Source organism: Syngnathus scovelli, chromosome 2 (assembly GCF_024217435.2).
Source record: "Syngnathus scovelli strain Florida chromosome 2, RoL_Ssco_1.2, whole genome shotgun sequence".
In the NCBI taxonomy this organism is placed as follows: domain Eukaryota; kingdom Metazoa; phylum Chordata; class Actinopteri; order Syngnathiformes; family Syngnathidae; genus Syngnathus; species Syngnathus scovelli.
The window spans coordinates 8,337,793-8,365,788 of record NC_090848.1 but is presented as its reverse complement, the minus strand read 5'-3'; the positions used below and the strand labels follow the sequence as shown (position 1 = coordinate 8,365,788).

At 43.1% G+C, this 27,996-nt stretch overlaps 1 protein-coding gene across 3 annotated transcripts; it reads left to right on the top strand.

Moving 5' to 3' along the window:
• The first annotated feature begins 4 nt into the window (after positions 1 to 4).
• Positions 5 to 27,994, top strand: iqsec2b (IQ motif and Sec7 domain ArfGEF 2b). 3 transcript variants are annotated; one of them, XM_049752358.2, is made up of 14 exons: positions 5 to 1,370; positions 18,788 to 19,091; positions 19,279 to 19,596; positions 19,811 to 20,874; positions 20,943 to 21,104; positions 21,185 to 21,307; positions 21,400 to 21,566; positions 21,852 to 21,991; positions 22,076 to 22,201; positions 22,520 to 22,619; positions 22,706 to 22,867; positions 22,945 to 23,139; positions 23,543 to 23,592; positions 24,585 to 27,994. In XM_049752358.2, the coding sequence occupies exons 1-14, from the start codon at positions 928 to 930 to the stop codon at positions 25,770 to 25,772; spliced, it is 4,542 nt and encodes a 1,513-aa protein (XP_049608315.1). In that variant the 5' UTR covers positions 5 to 927; the 3' UTR covers positions 25,773 to 27,994. The 3 variants fall into 3 exon arrangements, with proteins under 3 accessions (XP_049608315.1, XP_049608317.1, XP_049608316.1); XM_049752359.2 differs by lacking the exon at positions 5 to 1,370 and adding an exon at positions 14,125 to 14,206; XM_049752360.2 differs by lacking the exon at positions 23,543 to 23,592 and having other exon boundaries at positions 24,585 to 24,747.
• Positions 27,995 to 27,996: the final 2 nt, after the last annotated feature.

Here is a 27,996-nt window from a genome sequence, read left to right as displayed (position 1 = left end):
TTGCGCTGCGCTCCAGTAGCTCCGCAGTCCGGACGCGCACGAAGCGCACCTGCGCTCTATTCCGCTTGGATTAGTGACGCGCGCGCGCCTGCGCACACACGCACACGCATGTCGTCAGAGTCGCCTAGGAGAAGTCACAGAGTCGCAGTTTATTTACATCGCTTGTCACTTCTTGGTAGTTTTCCTATCGGTTTGCCAACACGCGCGTCGTGGAAGTAAAGTGCTGCTGGATGGGAAAAAGCACAATCGCTGACTTTGCAGGAGGCGCCCGATAAATGAAAGGATGGAGTTGTGGAGCAGCTGAGGGAAGAATGCGCTTTGTAAGGCAACTTTGCTTACTTTCCGAGCGGTGAAGACGCGTCGAACCATGGGTTGAAAGAGACACGGTGATCGCTGCGTGGGGGATCTTCAGCGTGGGTGGGAGTTATGTAATGATTGACACTGCCTGACAATCAGTGGGAGATCAGAAATATAGTCCCTTTTTTTTACCCTTTGTCTAGTTGTCAGCTGATGGATGGAATTTAAACTGGTAGATGTTTTTCATCTCGATATCACATCATTAATAGTTTACCAACCTATTTGAGTCAGTTTTGTCTAATGTTCATCATGACGGCCCAAAGTCTGAAAGAATTCCATGCTGATTTGGCAAAATGGCAGCTGACAATGAGACAATCGACAGTTTCTCCCGCTCGTTTTTCAGCATTCTTCTCCACATGCCGACATCCCAAAGTGCTGTGAAGATGTTCTAGTGCTCATGCTCGCCCTCCCGTTTGACGACATGTAGTCAACCCGACAACCAACACCTCCGTGGCGTTTTTGTTTCTCCGCATACGAAGCTAATAGTTCATCTCATCCAGAGTCTGCGTGGCTTCCTCCCTCCCCCCCACTCATCAGGGCTGGTGGGGGGGGCGGCTCTGGGCTTCCGACATGGAGGCCAGCCCGGAAAGCCCCAACCGGGCGGTGGAGTACCTCCTGGAGCTCAACAACATCATTGAGAGCCAGGCCAAACTCCTGGAGACCCAACGGCGGCGCATCGAGGAGCTGCAAGGTCAGCTGGACCGGGTTAGCCAGGAGAACCAAGACCTGAGGCACGATCGCAGCCCTCGGACCCCTGGCTCGGACACCCCGGAGCAGAACCATGATCACGGCCAGCCTCTGTCGCTCCCTTCCCATCACGGCGGCGGCGGGGATGGGAGCGCGTCCTCACCTCAGACCAAAGGTGGATGCGCCACGGCGCCGGGGCCTGCCAGGGACAGGACCCACGCCAGGCTGACCCGAGGTCTCTCCTGCGGCTCGTCCACCACCGAGAGAGACCGGCTCGAACGCACCGACAGCACGGACACCAACACCAGCGCCACCATTCGCAGAAAGTAAGTTGACTCAACTCGAAAGATTCGTGTCAGGATACGTCTGTTTCATTCTTCTGTGTCATGACCCTTCAAAAGACCAACCGGTGTATATTTCTGTGGGAATCAGTGCAATTCACTTCATTCAGTACTTCCTTTGGGCCTGTATGTTGAAAGATATCGTTCTGTTACGTGAATGGCAACAAGAGTTTAGTAGTGCTTTCAGACATAATGAGTCATGAATAGAAACTGGATCATAAAATGTTTCACAAAATCTTGCTACCGTTTATCATTTTGATGGCATAGCAACTTGAATACACACACACAAACACGCACATACACACTTTTGTTCTGCATTAAGCTTTGTGAGTAGGCAGCAATTGGCGTAGAAAAAAGGGCAAACAGTGAAATGGAATGTGACAGTCTCCCATGATAGGACAATCATTTGTGGACGTGAGGTCCCAACGCTCTTCTCAGTCTCTGATTGGAACGCAACCCAATCTCTTGTCGAGCCGAGCTGTCTTCTTCCACTCCAGGGGGGAGATTAGTCATTACACAGAAGCATATATTAGTTAGGTGGCTATTAAATACTGTGATGCATCGCCCCCTTTGCTAATTACTGTTGCTGCCCGTGGAGGAAGTTTGAGGCCCGGCTGGGAGAAGCTTCCACCCGCCCGCCGCCCCTTGGGCTGAGCTGGGCCACAAAAGCCTTCTCACTGGCAACCGATTATAATGCAATATGAGTGTGTGTTGGAAAAGAAGATGGAGAGAACAGGAAAAGGGTTGTGATCTTCCGTGGTGTGCGTAAAGGAGGAAAGGTGGAATGCACGCTGAGTTGCCATCTGCCAATAGGGCGAGGAGGGAGCCAATGAGGGCATGCAGCACGAAGGGAGACACGTTCTTCAAACTGCTTAGTTGAGCTTAAACTAAGGCACAATGGATCATTTTTAAGAGGAAGCAAAAGTACCTGCGCTCTCCACCGAAATAAATGCACAGAATCGTGTTTAAAAAGAAAAAAAGAGTGTCTGAAGTAACAGCCAGCACATGAAGAGGGGATTTGTGTTGGCATGGCTACTTTAGAGCGTCTCGTTGTTGCGTCAGGGAAATCTTGCAAAGACCAGCTGGGATATATTCTTCTCACCAGAGGTTTTAAGAAGCTGTATTCTCGTGGCTCCAACATGTAATGTGTAAGCATAGGAAAGATGCTAGATGAAATAGGTGTGCATAATTGAAGGCCATGGATTTTTTTCCCCCATGATTTTGCAGTCTCATTCTATATTTTTGCCTTTGCATTTTGTTAACAACACTCCTCTGTGGTCCGACAAAGTTTTTTTTATTTTTATAACTGTACTAAAGGCACAGTTATAAAAATGGTTTTATTAATTCCGACCGCAGACAATGTAATGTAATGACGAATCATTACTTCAAAATGGAGCCAGATTTCAAAATCAAAGTCTGCTTTATTGTCAATTTCTTCACAAATAATAATAATAAATAATAAATAAACAAATAACACAAATAAGTACAGGGCGCTACGCAGAAGGGGGAAGAGAGTTCAGGATTTTGCAGGCGTGATGGAAAAAAAACAAAGTCATGGCTAAGATGTACATCTGAGGAGCCCTTTAGATTTTTGGGGTGTCAATTCCAAAGGTGGCACAAGTACGTTTGCTGGGCATGTTTATCCTACATAGACGTAAAAAATATGTTTAAAAAAAAAAAAGCCATTTGTTGCAGTCCCTCAAAAATGAATTTGTGTGAAATATCAATTATTTTACTTGCCAGATGGCATCTTTTCCATTGATCGTGAACTTGCAGCTTTAATGATTTTTATCCCTCGTGACGGAGTGCTCATGTCTGCCTTTTTGTTCTTGGCACCTCGTATCACCCAGAATTCATCATAGTGTATCGCCTTTTGCTTTGTTTGTGTGTGTGTGTGTGTGTGTGTGTGTGTGTGTGTTTTCGTGCAGCAGCTGCACTTTGCCAAATAAAGTGGTTCCTTTGCATTGCCATTCCCCAGCGGCTGTGTTTTAAACAGCTGTCCTTAGCCTGCCTTCTTGTCGTCATCCTGCTAAAAGCGCTGTGAACAATGCAAGGCCTAGAGCTGACGTGATCTCCTAAAGCACCTCTGCCAAGATGCAGTGAGGTGGAGTTTTTTTTTTTTTCTTCTTCTGGTTAATTTTAGGAGAGGTCACATGGGTGCATTTCAGATGAGACAGTCAAAGGGTCTCTTTATATAACACGCTACTATGAGCCCAAATGTGTTGAAAGGGGAGGAAGACACACACCGAGTGCACGAGAGAGTAATTAGTGCAAGCTCAGTATAATGACTGCTGGCCCAAGGGTGAACGTTACAACGGCACTGTTAGTTTTGTCGGGCGTGCATCAGGACGAGAAAATCAACGAGTGGTGTGGAAAGAAACTTCACCGGGATGGTATAGTAGGTCAAGAGGACATTTTGACCAGCAAATTTTGTTTCTGTCCATTTGGGTTTTAGTCTAATCAACTCCTTGTAAATTCGACTCTTGAGTCTTTAGGAATCCCTCCTGAGTTCTCGCATATTTATTTGCAGCTGCCAATCATATTGCGTGTCGTGCCAAGTATACTGTTTGCTGCGGAATGTTTCAACTCCTCTGAGCTCATCAGTACGGCAGTAAAAATAGTTGTTGAGGTTAAGATTGTCATTCTACATCTTGTTTGTGAACCACTTGCGTTCAATGTGTTGATTAGAGGGTTAAAGCTAATTCGCATGAGCATTTCTTTCGGCTGTTTTATACAACACTTTTCAAAACCAGAATGTATTCCGTTTTTTGAAAGCCATTTTAACACACACACAAAAACCCAAATGCGCCTTTATTCGGGTTTTAGTTCATATAACATTGGACAAAAAAAAAATCTAGATTGACCTGGATTATGTTGTTTTTACCCTGGATGCCCTTCCTGGTACAAGCCACTCATTTAGATCCGGGCTTTGGACTAGCCATAGCATATTTTAGTGTGTAGCCTTAGTACTGAACTGATTATTAGAAAACCACCCGGGATGTCCATTACCAGACACAATGTCGTCTTGTTTTTAATCTTGCAGTAATACGAGACGTCCTCTTGTTCTGAGGACAAGCATTGGGGTCAGTTGCAGGACTCAGTAGTGCTGATAGAGAGCGTAAAGCTGTTATATAAGACCCCCCCCCCCAAAAAAAAAGGACTTGCACGTTCACAAAGGCTCCTTCTTCACGGATGGAACGCTTCAAGCCAAACGGGCCTGCGAAGGTGCTCAGCGTTCTCGTTACGAAGGTTAATTGCGGGAACGTGGTGCACAACAAAAGGGCTTTTATTTCACAAGGAGCTCGATTTGCTAAATTTGAAAGTCTCGCTCTCACACATACATACGTACTCATGCGTGTACATATAGTCGCCCCCTTGCTGTTCCCGCTCGCCGCATGCTGCAGCTATGAGTCAGACAAGCTGCACTTTTCTACTCTTCTCCCCGCTTTTGCTTTTCCCCTTCGCCTGCCCGCGTACTTATGATCATAAGCGGATTGATCGAGGTTGCCGGGCTTTCAAATGGTACAGCCGCTTGGATTCAAGAAGACGAGTGGCCCCGGCTGACGTGGCTCATATATTCTCGTGGTGCACCCCGGCCACCAGAAGGTTTTTGCCTTGCTGTATTTCAGGGCAGCAGATTGACAGTGTTGATTTGCAGCTTGAGTCAAAATGTTGCAATGCTGCAAAGTGAGATGTCTCAAATTGAAATTGTGTGTGCGCGCGCGTGCATGCGCGTGGGAGGCAACGTGAACGTGGGCGACGTTTCTATGCCTTCTCCTCGGGATTTTGGAGCATGAGGGGCTTTGTGGTGCACTCAATTCACATCCTGGTGTGAATGCTTGGGTCCATTACAACTTTGAGTCACTTCAAGGTAATCATTTTTAACACTCCAGAACAACAACTACAACTAGTTGGGACCAACTGGGGAATTTCAAATGAAATTTACAAGCCTGGGTTAAGGTCTGAAGTAAATGTTGGGAATACAAATTAGGGTTCCAAATTAGGTTGAAAGTTCCAGATTTGGGGGTTTAGTTAAAAATATGATTTAGCTATTTTTAGAGCTTTGCGTCGAGGTTGGGATTTCAAGCTAGCCTTTTAAAGTAGAGTTTGATGCAAAGATTAGGGTTACAAGTTAGGGTTAGGGTTTTAGGCCCGGGTTTCAAATTTGGGCTTCTTGGCAGAGTTTGAATTTCAAGTTCAGGTTAGTGTGTCAAAACAGGCTTGCGTTCCACATTTGCCATCTCCAGCAAATTGTTGAATTGGCAAGTACTGAAGTGAATTTTTGCATTCCTTTTCGATTGGAGGTGATATGTCCTTGGACCAACGCTCACTGCTGCAAGAAAAATAGATATTGCAGTTGCTATGGAAACGGTGAACATGTATTTAGGATATTCAGCTGCCTTCACCTGACTTGATAAGCAATCCAGATCTCATTTCACTAGTTTTGGATCCGCCTCTTAACTTCTTTTGCTGAAATGGATTGAAGGAGTTTTAATTGTCAATGCCACAAGAATTATACTGTATCTTAACTGGCCACTGTAGGGAACCTCATTGCTTTGTTGCAATACACCAGAGGGGTATGTAAGCACAAGTGCCGGGATGAATCAGCCATTTTGAATCCACACAATAGCAGACTGCAAAACAAATGGTGTTATTTTTGTACTATGTATGAATTTGTGAAAGTGTTGGAACTACTGCAGGTCTTTACCATTATTATCACTGTGTAAAGACTGAAGTGTATTGGCTTTAATGAGAAGTTGGGGATCATTTATGTACTTAAGCAAAAAGTGCATTCTTCTGGGGCTCTGTCAATAAACATTGCCTTTACTTGAAGGAATGCCTGCAATATTTTTGTAATAATAACTCAAAATAGCTAAGCTGTTTATGAAACCAAGGTGACATTAAATAAAAGCTAAACTGGACTTTTTTTTTAACAATTTGGTAAAATGGTTTCCATTAGATGTATACACATGTTGTGGAGTGCAATAGTACAACTAACATGATGACATAGGTAGAAAATGTGCTGCACAGGATTTCGATTGTACATTTGAATGGCAACTGTGTCTGAGCATCAGCTGCGCATGTGTGTTCATGATGTGACAAATGAGCGGTTTGGCTTAGTTATTATTAGGCCGGAGGCTGGCCAGCATGAGCATCTATAGCAACTGTGGATCTCATCATAGTCGCTTTAAATTCTGCGCTCCTTCACCAGCCATGACTATTCAGTGATCATTTGCTCAAGGAACATATCACTTAGGTTGCGGGATGTTTGTCAAACAGTCACGTGCACGTTCTATAGAGCAAAATAGGGAGACTGGTTACCGTGGGAACGCCGTGAGCTCTTCTATGAACAACTCTGTGGGCGAGAGAGAGGGAGAGAGAGAGATGGAGAATAGAGAGAGTGGGAGCAAGAGCGCGGCAAAAGCAGGATTGAATGACAAGACGAGGCGACGCACAAATGATATATGTGATGCCATGCAGGTGCATCGGAAAGTTGCGATGCGTCCTGGCTATACTTGGTTATTTTCTTGGCTTTTGTCACTTTCACGTAGGGTGTCCACTCGCACGTGCGCACAGGTGCCCACTACAGTCAGTCAAAGTATTGCCCCTCCTTCTCCGAGGTTTCGCCTGGCACGCATTGCCATACGCCCACGCAGGCAGGCCACACTGTTGCCAAGCAGCAGGAAACTCAAGAGTACTGTGGAAAGTGGCTGTGTATTGCTTGGGTCTGAAGCTGGCGGAAGGGGAGGGTTTGTGCCTACCCCCCCCCTTTAACTTTAGGGCACGATGGAGCGTGTGTGTTAATCAAGCGTCTTTGTTTGTCAGCAAGAGTTAGGCGGGTCACGCGCTGGAGGTAGATGACGCAATGCACGCCCACTCGCTTTCACAGACAAAATAGTGAAAGCATCATTTGAAGTGACTCGCATTAAGGCAAAGATTGCATGGCGACATGATAGCAGATGCAAGTCAAAGTGAAGTCTATACATAGCCTCACTCAACTCCGCGCCGATCGACACCCCCACGCCAATTACACTTGCAGAGACACTGGGCGGCAAGCGTACGCACGCGCATCCTGGGGCCTTGCGCGTTCATGTTGCGGGCGGCGTTCCCGCTTCTTCTGATGGCTTTCACCCTTGCCCGGTTGCCCTCCTCCGTGTTTGACCTCGCTCACTCTCGTGGAGCTCGCTCTCCTCCCACTCTTGCAGCTGCCTGACATGCTTGGAGAAAACACATGCACTTGGTGTGGGGGGAGTAAAAAAAGTTGCATAAGGAGACCACAAAAATATGTTCATGGAAAATCTCGTCCTGTCAAATATAACATAAAAGGTACCATGCTAGTCAAATTCCTTCCGTGACTGCGTTTTATATGTTGACAAGTGCCGATGTTAGAAGTGGTCGATGACAAGTTGGAAGTCAAAGCAGTAGAAATTGAGGTGGAGATTGTTAAAAATACTATACAAGTTGTGTTTCCAACCATATGTAGCACATTGTATATGATATTCTCACTTAATGAATATATCTGCTTTTCTTAATCCTTGTTTTTAAATTCTTAATCCTTGAGCCAATTTGAACACAGCATGTCACAGTTTTTATGAAGACCCTTGGCAGTGGTTTTAATTTGTGGTAAAATGCAGTTCGTCTCCTTAGGCACTGAAAAAATCAAGCACAAGTGTCCATAAAGCACAAATCGGCTTCTACGGGCGCAATGCACGGAGGAGGCAATTTAAGCGAAGATGTTCTACAGTAGCTGCTGGGGAAATACAAATATGTGTGCAAGAGCGACTCGAGCTTACGTAACAGCTCCTCCACAAGCAATATTGAGCACATCCACCAGTTCATCAGCTACGCAGATCATATCTTACAATTTCAGCCTTATAATCTGTGTGATCTGCATTGTTTCGCTCTATAAAAAGAACTTCCTTCGGCAATCACATTTTGATTTGAATTTCATATCTTCGTCATCTGCCGACATGACTATACGCTGCAATGGCGTCGCGCTACTTCTTGTCATCATGCTAATTAAATATTGTTACAATGATTGTGATGAGCGGAACGACTGATTTTGATATTATCAGGCAATTTAGTGTAAAATGAAGCAGTTGCTGTTCAGTATCAGGAGCAAGCTGGAGTGTATCGGAGCTGACTAAGAGGTGAATGCTTGACCTCTTATGTCAATCAAATATCGTGGCCAGGCTTGTTGTTACCCAAGACGCATGGAAAACATGAGCTGCACTGCTACTTCTATGAAATTTTGATTCATTCCAAGCAATACTAGGTTTGGAAGAGAGATGAAAGTGTGTGTTGCAGTGATAAGAGAGGGTGACGCACTTTGTGGACTGAATGATGATCGTCATGTAAAACAAGCCACTCAACTCGGGAAATGTGATGAATCATTCTCACTCACGGTAAAAATTTTTAGAATTACATCTGTAAATGAGTGTGGGTTTTTGCCATCCTTCATCAGTCTTTATGTTTTGTAGGTGTTATAAAAGCAAAAGCAAGATCATCTTTTCTTTGTGACCAATATTGGGCTTTCATTTTTAATTTAATTTAATTTAATTTAATTTAATTTAATTTAATTTAATTTAATTTAATTTTATTTTATTTTATTTTATTTTATTTTATTTTATTTTATTTTATTTTATTTTATTTTATTTAAGATGAATCACAATAGTTGAACTTATTGGTCTTTTCATAGTATGGTGTTGAATTATTTTCTGGCCTTAAAGAAAATAAACTACAATGACATTCCATGCAACTGTCTGACAATCAAGGACAAAGTGGGGGCCAAAATTTGAAAAAAAAAATCTTTGCTTTGCATTTCTATGCTCAAATGATGGGGACAGCATGTCCTTGACAACATCTGTCCACAGCGAGAGCCCCGGCATTTACATGGTAATCTCCACCGCTGCGCTCTCGTTAAGACTCTCATTAGGACTTTGGCGAAGGCGTGCGAGGGCGTGCACACATAGCGAGTGTTGTTTTGGTCACGGTTCGTTCAAGGTTGCAAAAAAACGTTCCCCAGACGCTTGCAATGAGATTTTATGGTTGCAAACACTTTTTACAATTGCCAGTGTGTTCAAAATTTCCTTGCTAAAGTATATTTATGTTGCTTGTTGAGGGCCAACCTCCAATTTTGTAAATTTATTTTTAATCCCGATAAATGACATAAATTTAAAATTATAATAAATTAATGATTCCCCATGGATTTGAAATTTCCCAGAATTTTTCAGTCAAAAACAGCTTCCCGAAAATCCGGTGAGTTACAAAATTTAAAAGGGTTCTACTTCAAGCTGCAGATAAAAACGGATAAATGACAACCATCACACTTGTCTTTAATCATGTCATTGTTGTGACGCTTTTACAAATTCATACAAAAACGCCGAAATAAAACCATTTATTTTGCTGTCTGCTATTGTGTGAAAGCAAAAATGACATCCTGGCACTTCAGATTGCAAATCCCTCATGACAACATATTGAGGCCTACCTTTACTTTTTTTTTTCTTAGAAACAATGACTCAATTTTGAATAATAATTGCCAATAATTGAAATTGTCATATGAGTCAAAATGAAATTCAGTCGTGTACATCTGTATCACTGTGAATCAAATTGTATGGAAAATAACCTATATAAATAACAATTTTCAAATAATAATAATAAAAAAAAATATATTTTTGTTCGTGGGTCTAATCAGCCCTTATCCGGTCCAGTGTAATTTATTTAGCGCGTTTGAGTTCCTCAAACAGTCCTAAAAGATTTCAGCGGCCTTTTGCTCTATTTATTGCAATTTTTTTATTTTTTTTTTATCTGTGTTTATCCGCAGAGTGCAAATGGACCCATTCATTGTGCGCCTGCCATTGTCTGCTTCTCTCACTTCACCTCTTTGTTGCTGCTTCGGTCGTTGCTGATCTTTTCGTGTGTCTCTGCTTTTTCTGTGTGTATGCGCTTCATCTCCGCTCGTGGCTGTCAGTGTGCGACCATCGTCCATCTCAGGGCAGCAGCCCACCTCAGCTCCCAGCACTCCCACTACTACGGCGGGCAACTCTGCCCTCGCCACTCTCTTCCCCAGCAGTCTGAGCGTTCACAGCTTCGTCAGTCTCCATCAGTACTGCTGCTCCTCAGCTCAGCCGAACATGCAGCGGCAGGACAGGTAAGGAGGCTCCAAAACAAGTCACCTGCCAACAAGCTCCCTTGCAGAAATGGCATTCATAAACAGGACTTACGAGTGCCCCCGTCTTAAGAGATTTTCGGGTAGTTACTTGACTTGCATTCAGGTAATGAACCTGAATTACTAAAATTCTGAATCTGAATTTTATTACTGTCAAAGTATTCACTGTACAGCTTTCAGCTTGAAAAGAATTACCATCAGGCTTCAAACACTATTCGACATTTGGCTACAAATAGGACAGATGAAATTTGTAATTTATGCGTCACAGCATCCGATGATACCCAATCATTTCTTTCTTTCTTTTTTTTTTTTTTTTTTTTAAAATATTGCTTTGGTCTGGCCTCTCATACTTTAGTGACTCGAAGGTGACTATTTGCAGCTTCAAGCCGAGCGTTGAATTAGAAGCTGAATACATTCAACGCTGAATGTTGAATTTTTGAAATTGAAACGTCTGCATTCACTCTTTTGATGGTAAAAAAATTCAGGGTTAGTAATTCAGATTCAGAATATGAAGGCACGTACATACTTCCTCAGTTAGTTTTTTTAATGATGTTGACTGTCCCCTTCGGAATATTGTGGACAGAGATTTTTGTAGTGACTCATTCATAAAGTCCCATCACTTGGTATAACCTTGGCAAAAAAGCCAAAGAAAAATCTAAAGTCCCTACAGAGGCATTTACATTGGAGATTCCACTGTAGTGTACATAAGTGGCCTAAATTCAAAATGTTGCCCACGTCTTGTCGCCATTTCTTGCTTCTACCACTCTCTGCTTTGTTTGTGCTTGTCTGACGCTTGTCTTCACTCTCTTCTTTCCTGTGATTTGTCTGCCTCCCCTTGTCCTCCTTTCCTTCCGTCTCTCCCCTCCCAGAGTGGAGGGGGAGGATGAGGGCGCTCACCAGTTCTGCTGTTCAGCTTCAGGCTGCAGCAGCCCCTCGTCTCGATGAGCTGAGCCGACGTGTCGCTGACCGAGTATTAGACGCGGATACCATGAAATGCCAGAGCGCATGGAACCAATCGCTTACCGTTGATCAGAATTCCGTTGGTTTCTACTTAAGTCTTATCTTACTGTATTTAGTGGTACCTTCACTTATGAGTTGTGATGGCCGCGTACCGATATCAGGTATCGTATCGGGCCGATACCGGCAACATTTCAAGCCATTTCCCTACACACAGTACATTTGCTCCGAATAACCAACAAACATTGTATATAATGTGTTGTGCTTTGTTATTCTTGTTCGGTGGTGTCTGTCGGCAGTTGGCCAACCAGCTTAACTCATTCACTACCATTGACAAGAATAGACAAACTTCACTTTGTACTGGCAGTGAATGAGTTAATGGTAATCCTAACCAACTTGCGTCGTCCCTCCACTGCAAGTGAACCAATGTGAATCGATGGTGACGTTAGGGGTATGAAACACACTGTATAGCTTTTAGAAAACCTGTTTTGGAATTTTTCGGATTTTTTTTCAATTCATAAAAAGTGACGAAATATTGCTTTTTTTTTCTTCTTTCCTATTATGCCAGGATTTCCTTTCAGAAACGTCTCCATCTTTTAATGTACATAGATTGGTTTGCGACAAAGAAATGGTTTTAGTGGCCTTGGCTAGTGTTATAGCCTTTATCAAATTTGCATATTGTAGAAGTACTAATCTGCTCCAATCATACTGCTCCAACACATCAACCTCACTTATTTTTCTTGGATTTTGAATTCAATAAACAAAATCTGATTCTTTTCAGCACCTATGATTAGAATAAATAATGTAGGAGGAAAAAAAGCATACAAAACAACGGATTGTTTCAGTGTTCCTAGTGGTGGGATGTTGCTAGGTTTGTTGCCGCCATCTCGTGTTGGAGTGTCTTCAGTCACATTTTTGCTCACAACGCAAAGCCAAAAGAAACTTTGACCAAAGGTGGCTCGTATCTTGAAAACTTTTAAGTCAAGGTTTCACTCTTTGTTAAAGAATCTTGAGGATTTCCTTTTTCGTGCTTCTTGCTTCTGCATTTTTTTCCCCCCTTTTTCCCCATTAACGTCTCAAGTTGTCAGAAGACATCACCGTCGTCCGTCATTGCGCTCATTTCATTTGAGTCTGGATGTGCTCACTTGTCACTATTTGTTAGCGAGCTATTGGCAGTGATGTAATGCCCCCAAATTCCTCATTAAGTGTGTGCAATTTGTTGAACATGCTTTCCGTTGGAACATCTCTGTGTCTGTGCTCTGGTTCTCAAAACTTTTTAGGATTGTTATTTTCATCCTGAACGAAATAAAGGTGTGTTCTCCATGAAAGTGCTCCATTCCTTTGTCCTTTTGCTAGGTTGGAAGGTTCATCACTGGTTGGCTTTAAGCAAAACTGCCACAGTGCATTTCAAAAGCCGTTAGTTCTATGGAGATTTTCGTTCTTTGCAGGCCGACTTAGTCCCTAAAAGTGGGCGTACATGCTAAAGTATTGCACAGAAAGGGTCACTCATGCTGCTGTTTTCAACCCAAAAAAAACCAAAAACCTAGATCTTCATTTTACATTTAACAAATTCTTGTTACTTTATCTAACCTCAACAAACCAGATAACAAACCAGCTTAACTGCGCATGAGCTCGTGTCGCCCATTTTTGGCCAGTCTTGAAAAACAAGTAAATCTAGCCATCACTGTAGTTGTAGTGGTTAGGGTTAAGAAAAAAAAACGAAAATTTAATATCTATATGTGGTTTGGCATATGAATGAATTAATGAATGAATAAATTAATTTGAGAGTGTAGACTTTTAAGTTTTAACTGAAGTCAAGTGAAAACTTCCACACAAAAAAAAAATCACCTGGTTCTGGTGTTGGTTACGATGTTCGAAAGACGAGCTAATGGGCATTTTGAAATCAATTTGAGGTAACAGCAGGTGGCAGTGTGGCATAAAATGACAGCCACTTTGTCTGGCTGAGAACAGTGAATTCATTTTCTTAATTCTGTGTGGAAGGGCAAATAAAACACAGTCTTGCAAGGAACATTTTTTAATTCTGCTTCTGCTAAAATATTTTTCTTCATTGCCCCATTTTTGTCACAAGCATTTGTACTTGTCTAAAATATTTTGTTTCTTAAATATTTCTGGTTTTACTTTAATGCAGGGTATGAATTATGAAATGCTTGTAATTCCACCGTATATATTTATAGTGTGAGTACTTGTCAGGCAATGCTCTAGTTGTCGTGTCCCTATATAGCTGATGTAACCTTTAAATGCTTAATCTGTCTCCAGTTGAAGCGTCACGTTATAAGGTTGTTGGCCCTAGCAACAGTAACTACGAGGCATCTATTAACAGGTAAATTGTCTTTGTTAAGACTTCTTTCAGTCATCATGGTACAACGCGTCCACGCGGCCTTGATTATCTCCACCCGAATCACCACGTATTCAATTGCACACTGAAATTAATCATCCCTGTTCGCACATAATGTTCATGACATACTTGGAGACCTTGAATAGAAGCGTGGTGTGATTTCAAATTCATAAAACGTCAAGCTTTACTCACCACACCCACAATTGTGCTTATTTATTTCCCTGTTGTTTTGTTTCCCTGCCCATGTCATTAAGTCAGTGCGGGGAGGGTGGAGGCGAGGATAGTTTTTGGCTATGAAAAACAAAACCTAGAAGAATGCGGCCTGTGCAGCTTTGCAAGGTGAGCAAATGTGCGTGTGTGCATGCGTGTGTGATTAAATGAAAGAAAAGAAGGAGTGTTTGATAAATTCTCCACCAGTCAGTATAAGAACGTTCGCTGTTCGTCTCAGCATGGTAAGAACTTTCCTTTTCTCTAGTTTTGTGACAGGTCCAAGAAGTGTCACATAAGTGTGATAGACTGATGTGTTTTGAAAAGTCCTGTTCATGCTGCATGTTGGGGAATCCATCTTTAAAGATCTTCCACATATGGTGGTAATACAGCTGAATGGTAAATGAAGTCCTACGCTAGCTAGTATTTAAGACTTAATGAATTGTGTGCATATCGTACAGATGGCATGCTTGCTGCGGAACAAATCCCATAATCGCAATTTCACAACACATGAGTAAAACCAAAAATCTATCCATCTAATTGAAATTAGATTCTGATTTGCAATGCGCCTGCGCCTGACTGCTGGCGGCAGAGTGAAACAAAGCTAAATGAGAGTACGAATGTGGTTAATGAACATAATGTACAGTGGAATGTGAAATAGTTGCATAGCCGTAACAAGCTTGCCTTCTCTGATGAAAATCAGTTTGAACTGGTTTTGAAATCATTCCTCAGTGCCCACAGCTCAGGCCTACTCAAAATGTGGCTTTTGGTTAGATACACGTGATGACCCAGATAAAGCGCTCCATGAAAGTCAGATTTTATTCAATTATATTTTTGCCCCACCAATGTGCTTTGTCTTCGTGTTGGACAAGCTATGAATTTTTATTGCTCAGTTAAGTCTTTTTCTGTGGACACGTGTGTTGTGTGTAGTTTAGGGATGTCAAGTATTCAACAATGAGTCATTGTGGTGGGTGACGGATGCTGTAACCCTGTCAAAGACTTTATTGTTTTCATTCAGTGTGACCACAAAAGAATGCTGTCGAACTTTGGTTTCATAAAACAAAGGACGTTCATTTACTGTATGTCTGCTCCCGGTCGGGGATATTGCAGAGGGCTACAAATGCTGACTTTTGACGCCAAAACAAATGGAGATGAAGCGATTAGAACCTTGTTGGACCAAATGCCGCTCTGTCATAAGCTCACAGTCAGCATATCAATTTTTAATGATGTATCTTGGAGCGTGTTGTCAATTGTTTATGTATTGATTTCAACAAAGATATAAATAAATAAATAAATAAATAAATAAATAAATAAATAAATAAATAAATAAATAAATAAATAAACAAACAAATAAATAAACTGAATTTACACACATATTGAAATGTGCAGTACGCACTGGCCAAACCCTTTGCTACAGTTCGACTATCTAATGCAGTGATTGTCAACCGGTAGACCGCGGCCCTCTAACGGTCCATGGTGATATTGCAGGTGGTCCGTGAAATTGGAAATAGAAAATAATTGTAACATTTTTACAAATAAAATGGATTTATTATCTAAACTTGGTTTATTTTCCAGCTAATTTTGTGAATCCAAATTATGTCAAATATAGCTGAGATTCCCAAAATAGGCATACAGATGCAAATAAATAGTCTGGATAGGTCTGGACTCCTTCAGTGCAAAATAAAATAATATTTGGCCAAAGCAGTGGTCCTCGAGATGCTTCTTGGTTGTAATGGTGTTGTCCCTTGGGCAACCCCAGTTAAAAACCTCTGATCTGATGAGATACAAAAAAAAATCCCCAATGGTAATCAGCGTGGCTTGTTTGGTGAAGGAAGTTGCAATAAAGAAAACATTAGAAAGTTAACAATCCATTTACATGCACAATCACACCTCTTGGACAATTTTGAGCACAGCTGTGAAATTCATTTTAGTGCAAGGGACACATTCACCACGAATGGACCAATTTGTTTGTTTATGGCCTAATACGATATAAATAATAACAATAACAAACTTTCCTGAATCGTGTTTGTTATAGTCCATGTCGCTGCTCCAATTAAATGGTTGGATAACAATGAAACTCATGAATGAGCCTCTTGAGAAAATCTCCCGCCGGAACTCTTAACAGGACCACTGAGAGTCTTTTGCATAAATGATGAAGTGCAGATGCCTGCTGCAATACGGCTGGCCACCTTCATGTTTTATGCAGCCAACTTCCTCCTCTTCTGATAATGTACTTTCACTACTTTCAGCAATTAATTTATTCACAGAGGTGGGTAGAGTAGCCATAAATTGTACTCAAGTCAACGTAGTGTTACTTTCGAATGATATGATTCAAAGTAAAAAGTACTCTTCTCAATCTGTGAACAAAATAATAATAAACAGACCTACTGAGTAAGTGATAACTTGTGATTTATTTTTCAATCAAAGCATGACAGAAATAAATGACAAAATTTAAAATGGCAACGTGTAAATTCAGAAGCTGGCCAACCATATCACATTAACTAAAACAATAATAAATTGCATCTTTATAGCAGAAATTAAGGCAAATTCTGCCACAGGAAATTGTCTTAATTTTCTATTTATGAAACAGCACAAAAGGCTCACTAGAAAGAGAATATTACACAGCCATTTTAATTGGTTGTCTAACAAAGTAAAAGTCAAAGAAAATTGATAAATGTCGAGGTGAAATGTTTCTATTTCTGCATCACTTCTGTGTCCTCTCACCTGACCCTACGAGGGATGGGCATTTTTTTTTGTCCACATAGGTGGATATTCCACCATAGTTTCAGCAAAGCGCCTGAAGCCCAATGTATAAGGTCAGTTTGAGATTGCGCCCACTAGGTTTCTCAAGAATTGATTCACATAAGACGGGGGCCAGAGATGTCACTTTTTTTTTCCCACAGAACAATTAATTTCTATAGGCTACTCCTGTCAGCACACTGACAGTTTGAACAAATATGACAAGGTGTTTTTCTCCAAAGGATTGTCATTCTGTCTCTCAAAGCTCGTACGTTTCATATTCCCACTCCCATTTTGACGTGACAGCTGAAGCATTCTGCACAAAAAAAACCAAACAATTCAGATGCATGTTTATACAAGCAGGCATGTTTCTCCTCAAGTGTCACATGACTCAGCCGAATGAAAATACCATCTGCCCAATGCCTATTTTCTATTTCACACTCGAGACCAAAAAAACCCCACAAATGATTTTTTTTTATTGTTAAATTCATTCGGACAGAGGTATGGATGAGTGGTTTTCAAAGACTACCATTCACAACCTGTAGCGCATCTTTCAACACCCACTTCAATTGTGATTATGGTCAATACATTGCCATGGCAACAACATTTTCATCTGAACAACTGCCTCACCACCCACAAAAGGTCCAACGGCAACCGAGCAATTCCCCCTCCCTCTTCTGACTTTTTTTCTATTTAAGGAGCCAAGGAGGAGGAAATACAAATACCAAAAAAGACGAAATGTCACATTTATTGACTGTAAAACAAACCGTATGAATTCATTAGACTCAAATAACAGCTTCAACATAATTTGTATGGCAAACTATCTTGTAATCTGCGTGGCTTGTAATATATTATACACTCTTTTTTTTGTCAAAGACATGTTTGTGGCAATATTGGTGAACCAACCAGGACAAATCCTATGCGTTGTTAGCTTTTGTGCAAAATTTGAATTATGTTCCCAAATGGCAATTGAGTTGAGTAGATGTTAAGGAATAAAATGATGCAAGTTTTATGTGAATCTGGGCAAAAAAGTTTCAAATGTAAATTTGAGGCTTTAAAAACTCAGAATTAAAATTCCTTAGTTATCATACCTTTTGACTTAATCTATGTATAATTTGTATAGAAAGGACACACTCTTGGAATTCTTATGACATATACATTTTATTTGATAATTTTTCTTTTTATGAAATACATGTTATGGACTATATATACAGCAACATGACATATGGTGGAAATATTCTGAGTTGTACCAGCGTCCAGTTTCCACTTATTCCAATTCACTAGGACGCCATCTGCAGGGAAAATGACCTCATTCATTAAAATTGTATTAAAGCAGCACTAGGGAACTTGTCTAGCTTCATAAAATATTTTCATAAATTTTGAAACATCAACTTACAACTAGTTGAATGGGTTTATGCATGACAAAACTAAAATTAAATATCTATTTACAAAATCGTTATATGATATTGCGAGACACAATTAGATTCTTTACCCCATCGCTATCCAAACTTCACACAGCCACTGGAAAAATAATCAGGTCCCGCTCCCTCATTTAAAAATCATTTCTTTCTGCTTTGCAAGATGAAAGCTGCCCAAATCAAAAATAAATAAAAGTAAACATTAAAACAAATAGATATTTTGATAAATAAATGAAAGATTACATTTAAAAAGGGGGCTTATGTTCAAATATAAATAGATACAAATACAAAATTATTTAAAAAGAGAAGTACATAAAAAAAGAAATATTCCACTTTATGTAAGCATCTTGTATAATATACAAGTTAGTCATGAATTGATCTACTGAAATCAACACAAGTTTTCCAGGAAAAAATTATTGAGATCCACATGCATTTAACAACTATGATTACACACTCCTAGTTCTGTCGTACAAACACAATAGGCTAAATATGTGAGTTGTTTCCTCTTATGCAGATGTACGAGTCAACGTAATAGTGCAAGCTATTTCTTCTCTAGTGTGGAAGTGGAGCCGCAGTGTCCGGGGGAGACGGGCACCCGCAAAGACAGCACTTTCTGCCAGACCCCTTACCTGCGTGACCCTGACCGCTACGGTGACAGCAACAGCAGCGTGACCACCACCCCTAGCTCCAGGGGCCCCTCATGCGTGACTGCTTCCAGTTCAGCCAGTTTGGCTTGGGTGCTGCGGACGCGCCACCAACCTGCAAGCCTAGCCCTTCGCAAGCAGGAAGAAGAAGAGAACAAGAGATGCAAGGCTCTCTCAGACAGTTATGAACTCTCAACAGATCTGCAGGATAAGAAGGTAACAAAGACAGCAATTGTTTTAAAAAAAAGTACTAGAGGTATCGACACTCTGAACCCACAGGACTCAAAGAGTGAAGACTCTACTAGTGTTGGTCTGACAAAATATTCTAATTCCAGTAACAAAAGTATTTGTTCAGTGTTACATTACAAGACAATGCATAATCATTTCTTCCCAATCTCCCCAGGTGGAAATGCTGGAGAGAAAGTACGGGGGCTCGTTTGTGAGTCGGAGGGCAGCTAGGACCATTCAGACGGCCTTCAGACAATATCGCATGAACAAGAACTTTGAGCGCCTCCGAAGCTCTGCTTCAGAGAGTCGCATGACACGTCGCATCATTCTGTCCAACATGAGGCTTCAGTATTCTTTTGATGAGCGGCAGCCTCAGCAGCAGGCCCAGACGCAGACCAACTTCACCCACAGTGTGGCCATAGGTCCTCCTCATTCTCCCGACACCAATCGCCAGGGAGACTACACCCACTTAGAGGACTCCTTCTGCAAACAGGTCTCCTGGGTTTATCATTCTTACCATTTGGCCCTCAAAGTCATCTGCTTCTTTTCATTTGCTTACATTTGTCTCACGAGGGACCTAAAGAAAGTCAGATTAGACAAAGAAATAAACAGCAAGCATCTTGGCAAAGGTTTTCTATGACTACAATTTCAGTGGTTGTTTGAAAATGTTACAAATAAACCGCTGTCTCTGTTTGTGTTCTGTCCAGGTTAAGTCCTTAGCTGACTCGATAGACGACGCCCTGACCTGCCGAACAAGTCGCAATGATTCCCAAGAAGGCAGCAGGGAGGGTGGTGGTCTCAGTGAAGATTTTGGGGAATGTATGTGGAGTAGCAGCAGCAATCCCTCCTCCCGACGTGGTCTGGGCGAAAGAGCCAGAGGAGTGGGAGGAGGACACAGCATGCACGGAGACAGTACGGCCACCTCGTACAGCGACGTTACCCTTTACATGGATGACGGCATACCGTCTTCCCCACTCTCCCCCGACCGGGCGCCCAGCAGTACTGACACGGAGTACTGGGGCCCCGGCGGCGGTGTCGGGGTGCGTGAGGACAGCAGAGACACAGAGGGAGGAGGCAGCAGTAACAGTCGTCGCAGTACACCGTGCACAGAGTGTAGGGACTATCGTCTGAGGGGCGCACACCTCCCTCTCCTCACCATTGAGCCACCGAGCGACAGCTCAGTGGACATGAGCGATCGCTCCGACCGGGGCTCTCTAACCAGACAGCTGGTGTACGAGCAGGAGCCTGGGGTGGGGGCCGGTTCTCCTCAGGGAACCCTCAAACACTCCCCCGGCACAGGCGCCCGCTCGGCATCCACAACGGCTGCCCAGGGTCAGATCCGAGCGCCGGGCAGAGCCATTCCGACACACATCCCTCACCAGGTGGCCTCGCACCACCACCATCATCACCATCACCACCATCCCATCCACCACCATCAATACCCTGACACGCCCTCGTCCTCTTCATCGCCCCAACAGCCCCCCGCTACCCCTCTGTCCTCCTCCTCCTCCACAGCGCTGCCCTCCGGAGGGTTGGAGCAACCGTGTTGCTCGGACGGGGACAACGACTCGCTCAACTCCACCACCAACTCCAATGAGACAGTCAACTGCAGCTCCGGTTCCTCGTCTCAGGACAGTCTCCGGGAACCCTTGCCCCCTCTGGGCAAGCAGACTTATCAAAGGGAAAGCCGTAATAGCTGGGACTCTCCGCCCTTTAACAGCGATGTGGTCCAGAGACGCCAGTACCGCATTGGTCTCAACCTCTTCAACAAGTAAAACGTTTGGGTTGAAAACATCCAGGCTGTGCACAGTCCTTCACTCATGTTTCTTTCAATGACAGGAAACCAGAGAAAGGAATCCAGTACCTGATCGAGAGAGGCTTTGTGTCAGACACTCCGGTTGGGATTGCTCGGTTCATCCTTGAGAGGAAAGGTCTGAGCAGGCAGATGATTGGGGAGTTCCTGGGAAACCGGCAGAAGCAATTCAACAAAGATGTTTTAGAGTGGGTATAAGAAGGAAGCTCTACTTTTTTTATCTGAGCCAACACGCCAACATTGAAACGTCTATCGTGTCAATTTTCAGCTGTGTGGTTGATGAGATGGATTTCTCTGGAATGGACCTGGATGACGCGCTGAGGAAGTTCCAGGCTCAAATTAAAGTTCAGGGAGAAGCGCAAAAAGTGGAACGGCTAATTGAGGCCTTTAGGTTTGTGTGTGTTGGAGATTCCAACCGCTAGAGGTTAGCAGATTTTCTGAGTCACTGAACTACGCTGACCCTGTTTCATGTCTCCCATGCAGTCAGAGATACTGCGTATGCAATCCGGTTCTGATTCGGCAGTTCCAGAACCCTGACACCATCTTCATCTTGGCCTTTGCTATAATCCTTCTCAACACGGACATGTACAGTCCCAACGTCAAAGCGGAGAGGAAGATGAAGCTGGAGGATTTCATCAAGAATTTAAGAGGTGTCAAATATTTAGGCCACTGGATGGATGGATGGATGGATGGATGGATGGATGGATGGATGGATGGATGGATGGATGGATGGATGGATGGATGGATGGATGGATGGATGGATGGATGGATGGATGGATGGATGGATGGATGGATGGATGGATGGATGGATGGATGGATGGATGGATGGATGGATGGACGGATGTCAATTTAATTGACTTTGTAGTATTTCATCTTATGCGTGACAATCTGAGCAGATATTTAATGAAGCAATCCCTCCCTTTTATTTCCCCAAGGCGTAGATAATGGTCAGGATATTCCCAGGGACCTTCTTGTTGGGATCTACCAGCGGATACAGAAATGGGAGTTGCGGACCAATGATGACCATGTGTCTCAAGTACAGGCAGTGGAAAGAGTCCTTGTGGGTAAAAAGCCTGTAAGAGCTACTTTTCAATTCATGATGGTTTTCAGGACAAAAACTTATATAACTCCAATATAACTCTTGTACTTGTTTTGTTAGGTGTTATCCCTTCCCCATCGTAGGTTGGTGTGTTGCTGCCAGCTGTACGAGGTGCCCGACACCAACAGACCTCAGAGAACGGGCGTACATCAACGCGAGGTCTTTCTCTTTAATGACCTTTTGGTGGTAAGGTGCTCCGTTCATTTTTTTTACCGCGTATTCTTTACGGGCTCATGTGGAAAATATTATTCAGTAGTTAACTCACAGCAGCTCAGATGACTGATGAAAGAAAGTAAAAGTGCTATTGTGGTAGTGATTAGTATTCTTGTTCCTGGTATTCAAAGTTTAAATGCCTGTTTAATTAGGCCTTATTAAAAGGAGCTACATATTTTGAGCTACAACTTAAAGCCTCTTTTATGAAGACTTGTTCCTTAAAACTTGATAATTTTTAATTTATTTTTATTTTCAAGGCCTCATGGAAATTCTCTCCATGTTTTGCATTAGGTAACCAAAATCTTTCAGAAGAAAAAAACGTCAGTGACATACAGTTTTCGACAATCTTTTCCCCTGGTTGAGATGCAAGTTCACCTGTTCCAGAATTCTTGTAAATAACTTTTTATTGCATTTACACATTTCAACCATCATTATGTCATTGAAATACTTTGATTCTTATTGTCCTTCTGCTTCCAGATTATCCTCATGGTATTCGCCTGACATCCGCAGTCATGGGTGGGGAAAGAAAAGTTCTCATCGTCTTTATGGCTCCGAGTCAGCAAGACCGCACCCGCTTTGTGAGTGACCTCAGGGAGAGTGTCGCAGAAGTGCAGGAGATGGAGAAATACAGAGTTGAATGTAAGTGCGCCGTCTACTGGATACTGTTGTGAATTACACGCGTGTGTCCCATATAAATTCCCTTGCCCTGTTTACAGCGGAGTTGGAGAAGCAGAAAGGTGTCATGCGGCCCAGTTTGCTGACAGGAGGTGTGGTAGGAAGTGGAGCTGGTGTGAAGAGTGACATTGTGAATGGTACCATGGGAAGGACCAGTTTTGATGACAACTGCTCCATTGGCGAAGGTCTCAAACGCACCGCTCTCAGCTCATCTCTCAGGGACTTATCTGATATAGGTGAGGAGAAGAGCTCTACACTGCGAGGCGGGAGGGAGGGTGGCTTCTGCTTTTATTTTATTCTTTACTTCTGTTGACCTTTCCACCATGTCCTCGTACATACCTCCGGGTGGCAGAAATTCTGATTAAAACCCGGTTCCTTTCTTAGAACATTCGTGCAATCAAAACAGTGATCTTCAAATGATCTCAGGATATGTCCCCAAACACAACAACTTTTTGGCATCATTCTCAGTTCAGGTCGGCGATAGTTACTCTTCTTCTGCCACCTGGACGTATGTCCCGGCGCCTATTCTTTACAAACATGGTCAAAAAAGGTCAATCAGAACATACTTTTTCTTGGCGTGCATAGCAACGTTGAAATCTTGCTCTCTTTGCAAACTTCACTCTGCCTTTTGGGGTGCAGGGAAGCGTGGCCGAAGGAACAGTGTTGGTTCTCTGGACAGTACAATGGAAGTAAGTCTCAAAGACTATATGAAGAGTTCAAATGCAATAGCTGGCATCTCCATTTTTTGTAAGATGAGTAAAATGAGTTTTGGGAATTTCAGGTTACAGGTTATGTTTTTATTCATGAGATTAAAAGTTGATCTTGAGATGCTAATTTGACCCCAAAGAAATCTCAAAACGAGCCGACTAAAAAAATGGTTCAAAACTGATTATTTTGACATAACTGAAAGTTAATAACTATTATGCGTCATTAAAAACAATATATGTATAGTTTTACATGAGTGTACTACAACTACGACTAAACTTCACCTCAACAACCAGGACTTGGCTCTGGGAGTGTTGACAATGGGATCATTGGCAGCCAGTACGCTATATTAGTTATGAGCTAACGAGAAATAAGAGATGCAGACATGATCTGATGGACGGACGAGACGTTCACAATGACGTAAACACATAATTGCTGTAAAAGGCGTATGACACTTCAGTTTCTGCAATAAAATCTTTAGAGTGTTACAAAGGCAGAACTACGCTGCCGTCAAGGGCAATCTGCTAGTAGGCTTGCTTCTATTTTTGGATAAATGGTGCTTGTCAGCTTTTGCATTTAAAGTCTTCAATTGTAAACTTTCAATAACAGACCTGCATCTGTCCTCTTCCCTATAACTGAGTGTTGCTTGTGAGTGTACACCCACTGTGTGTCTGTCCTGCACCCTTTTACACCCTTTACTTGGATGTCAAAGCACGCCTTTCAAATGTTGCTTATGTATGTGGGCAAATATGAAAGAAATAACGTTGGATGACCAAAGATGCTGTGTCAGCAAACTTTAACTGTCTTATATCCAGCTATTTGTATTACTTTCCACTGTGACCATTTCATTTCATCTCCTTTCATCGACATTGCTCGCATTTTCTCTTCTACCTTTTTAAGAGTGTAAAAAAATTGGAACGTGCTTAAGAGCTTCCCAGGATGTTTGTGGAGCAAGATGACGCTCTTTTCCTTTCAGGGTTCCATCATTAGCAGTCCGCAGCCTCACCAGCGCTACCCAGTGGCAGGCGTAGTACCCGGCTGCTACGCAACAGAAGACTTCCGGCCTCATCGCCCCATCCTGAGCCCCGGGACGGGGATGGGGGGTGGGCCGGGGCAGCAACATACCACTGCTGGGACAGGAGTCGGTGGTGTCCCCAGCAGTGTCGAGAGAGCGGGAGCGACGAGCTGCCCTGGGGGGAGCGGCAACAACAACGGCTCCTTCCTGGGCTCACTATTCGGCAGCAAACGCGCCAAACCGCCGGGGCCCCTCATTCCACCGGGGCCACCCTACCCCGCGCCTGTCGCCCCGCCGACGACGGGAGGGCCCCCTCCTCACTCCCCTTCATCCCTGTGCCAGCCGCTGGATGGGGGTCCTTCCAAGATCCAGGCGCTACACGCACAGTACTGTCACGCGGCAATTGTGCAGCCCCCGCCACCTTACTACCATCACCATCGCTACCACACCCAAAATGTCACTCCTCCTTCGCAAGGGCCGCCCCCTCATACTATCCAGAGAGGCCCGCAACCCTGTCGTACACCCTTTTGCCCCCCGCACGTACCGCACCCGCAGCTGGCCCATCTCTCCCAGCTCTCACAACATGGGCTTCCGGGTCGCTACACCAACATGGTTGTGGGACGTCCGCCGCCCCTTTCTCCTCTCTCCCAGCATTCACCGAACCCGCAGTTCGCCCTGTACCACATTCAGCCTACACACTCTATCAGGGGGTGCGCCGCCGGCCCTGTCACCAAACCACCCCTAACCTTGTCTCTCTCGCACCCGCACCCCCACGCACACTCCCAAACCCACCCCGGGCACGTGCACACACCGCACCCGGGCAGCCACTCCAGCCATCAAACACACTTCATCTTCGGCACCCTGCCCCACAACCTGCCGTCCGCTACCGTCAACGCGCATCACGCAGCAGCCTCCGCCGGCCCGTATCCGCCCCAGTACCCTCCTCTCTCTTCCATCCCCCCTCCCCCACCACACTCCCCTTTACCCCCCCCTTCGTCCCCCCTTACCCCTCTTACACCTCTCTCCCCTCTCCCCCCCCAACACCCCGGGCAGCCTCAGCCAGGGCCGCAGGTGACAGGGGCTGGGGCGACAGGTACGGTGGGCAGCTCCAAATCCAAGCCTATCAACCGGATAAGCACCGTAGTGTGAGCAGGGTGTGGGCCGCCCGGGGTCATAGGTCGGACGAGAGGGCGGAGGAGGCGGGCAGGGCGAGGGCCAGGGCCAGATCTGCCAGGACCGAGAGCAACAGCGGCAACGCGGCTGACAAGAAGAAACGCAGTTTGCTCCGCCTCTGTTACTTTCACCTCCGCTTTCCGCATATGTAGATGGCAAGCGTGCACAAGGCATATGAACACACAATATTTAAAGAAGTCTATAGCCATATAGTTAAAGATTCATATTTCTATATATTGTTACTGCATAGATTTGAAGTTGTCTGAATTCCCCCGTGTGCGCAAGTCAGAAAAGGCACCCTGCTGGATGCGTGCTTCTCCCGTCCACTCAAATTAGTCATTTATGTGCTCTCATGCCATCCTTTAAAGTCTTGAGAGGCATTTAATTCCTGAGTCTAAAATCAAGGCCTTCATTTGCATTATAAGGTCAATTGTTCAAAAGTCAACATATTTTAACATACGCTGAGTAGGATTTTGTGACACGCAGTGAGGTTCATGAGGCACTGACTCCTCTAAAAATATCCATGCTTTTACAAGCAGCCCCAGATTTTGATGCGGTCACACATGGTGCGCTCGAAGTCTGGACGGGACGGGAGAATGCGCACAAGCCAAGCGTGTAAAAAAAGAAAGACTTGCATACAAATGGGAGAATAGCCCTTTTTGGTGTCTATACGTATGAAAAATGACAACCATACTGTACATTCACCTTTTACTTTAAATGCAAACACCTAATGTACAGTTCAGATAAGTAACACTCAAAATAGCAAAAAAAAAAAAAATTGCAATAATTCCCTTGACTTCATGATGTCTCCATCCACTGCAGGATTTGCTTGACAGTATCTTTTTTTTTTTCTCCTCAATGATGACCTCAAACATGTTACCGTCGTCAAACCTTTTAATAGCAGACGTTGAATTTCACTTGAGCGTCTTTTACATGTCAACAGGAGCTTCGTAATGCATTTCTCAAGGACTTTAGAAATTTATGATACAATCAACAATCTATTGTGAATGTTTCTGAAGCTTCTTGCTGTTTTATCAATATTAGATCTGCTATGTGTATGATGAATATTGTCTGTTTGATCAGTATGTAAATGTATCGACAGATGTTAAGCTTCAAAGTACATATAGACGCCCTTCGCTTTGATTTAAAGTCATTGACGTCATTTTCCTACCATCTTGAGTGATTGTTGATTGGACTGACAATCATTTTGTTTTGCTTGATGGGAGGGAAAAACTTTTTTGTTGGAAGAAGTCTAAGTGTGGTTGTGGAGGTTCATATTTTCAAAATCATACGATTCATCATTGGGTATTTCGATGTTTTAATTAAGTGAGCTTTTTACAAGAGATTTTTTGTGGTTTTTCCACATGTGATGTCTTAAGTCACAAGTGACCATCTTATTCTCTCACCCCTCCAGACACTTTTGTAGAACTCTCTTGCCACATTTCCTGATGCAGTGGCATCCCCATGAGGGCTTTGTATTCTTAGAAAAAAAGAATAATTAAGGATTGAGAATGTAAAACAGCATCCTTTGTTATTCTGTGGCCTCCTGCAATATTTTGAATTGTGAGTACTGACAGTTACCTACAGTGCCAGCAAGAGAACATTTATTCTCAGATTTGTTTTGGGAGGGGGGAGGGGGAGTGAGGACAAAATGATGTCAATGTTTAGAATCAAGCTGTACTGAATGACAACTTGGATTAAATGTGAATCCACAAAAAAGGGTATGAAGAAGGTTTCGGGAAAGTCAAGAATGTGAGATGAAGGTTTTCTATTTATGTGTTACCAAGCCCTTTTATTTTTTTGACTCTTCTTGCATGGATATATCTGCACTTATTGAATAGATTGTATTGTATAAACCCAAATGTAAATAATATGCTTAAAGCTTCTCATGGGACAAAGCGCTCCCAGTCTGTATTCAGGTGTGTGCATGTGAGTGCCATGATGTATGTACATAGCAACGACAAACAGGGACAGAAAATGTTGTGAAAACATATATTTATTTCTTATCATTTGTGACTGAAGACGAGAGAAGGAATCAAGAGGAATATAATACAGCCTGACGGTTATGTCAGTGCACTTATGGATATTATTTTGAACCATTTAATTTCTGTTGTGCTTGTATTAATTGTACTAAAAGAGTAGAGATTTGATATGTGAATATTTATTGCTTCAGAACAATTAAAGTGTCCTTGCAGTGATG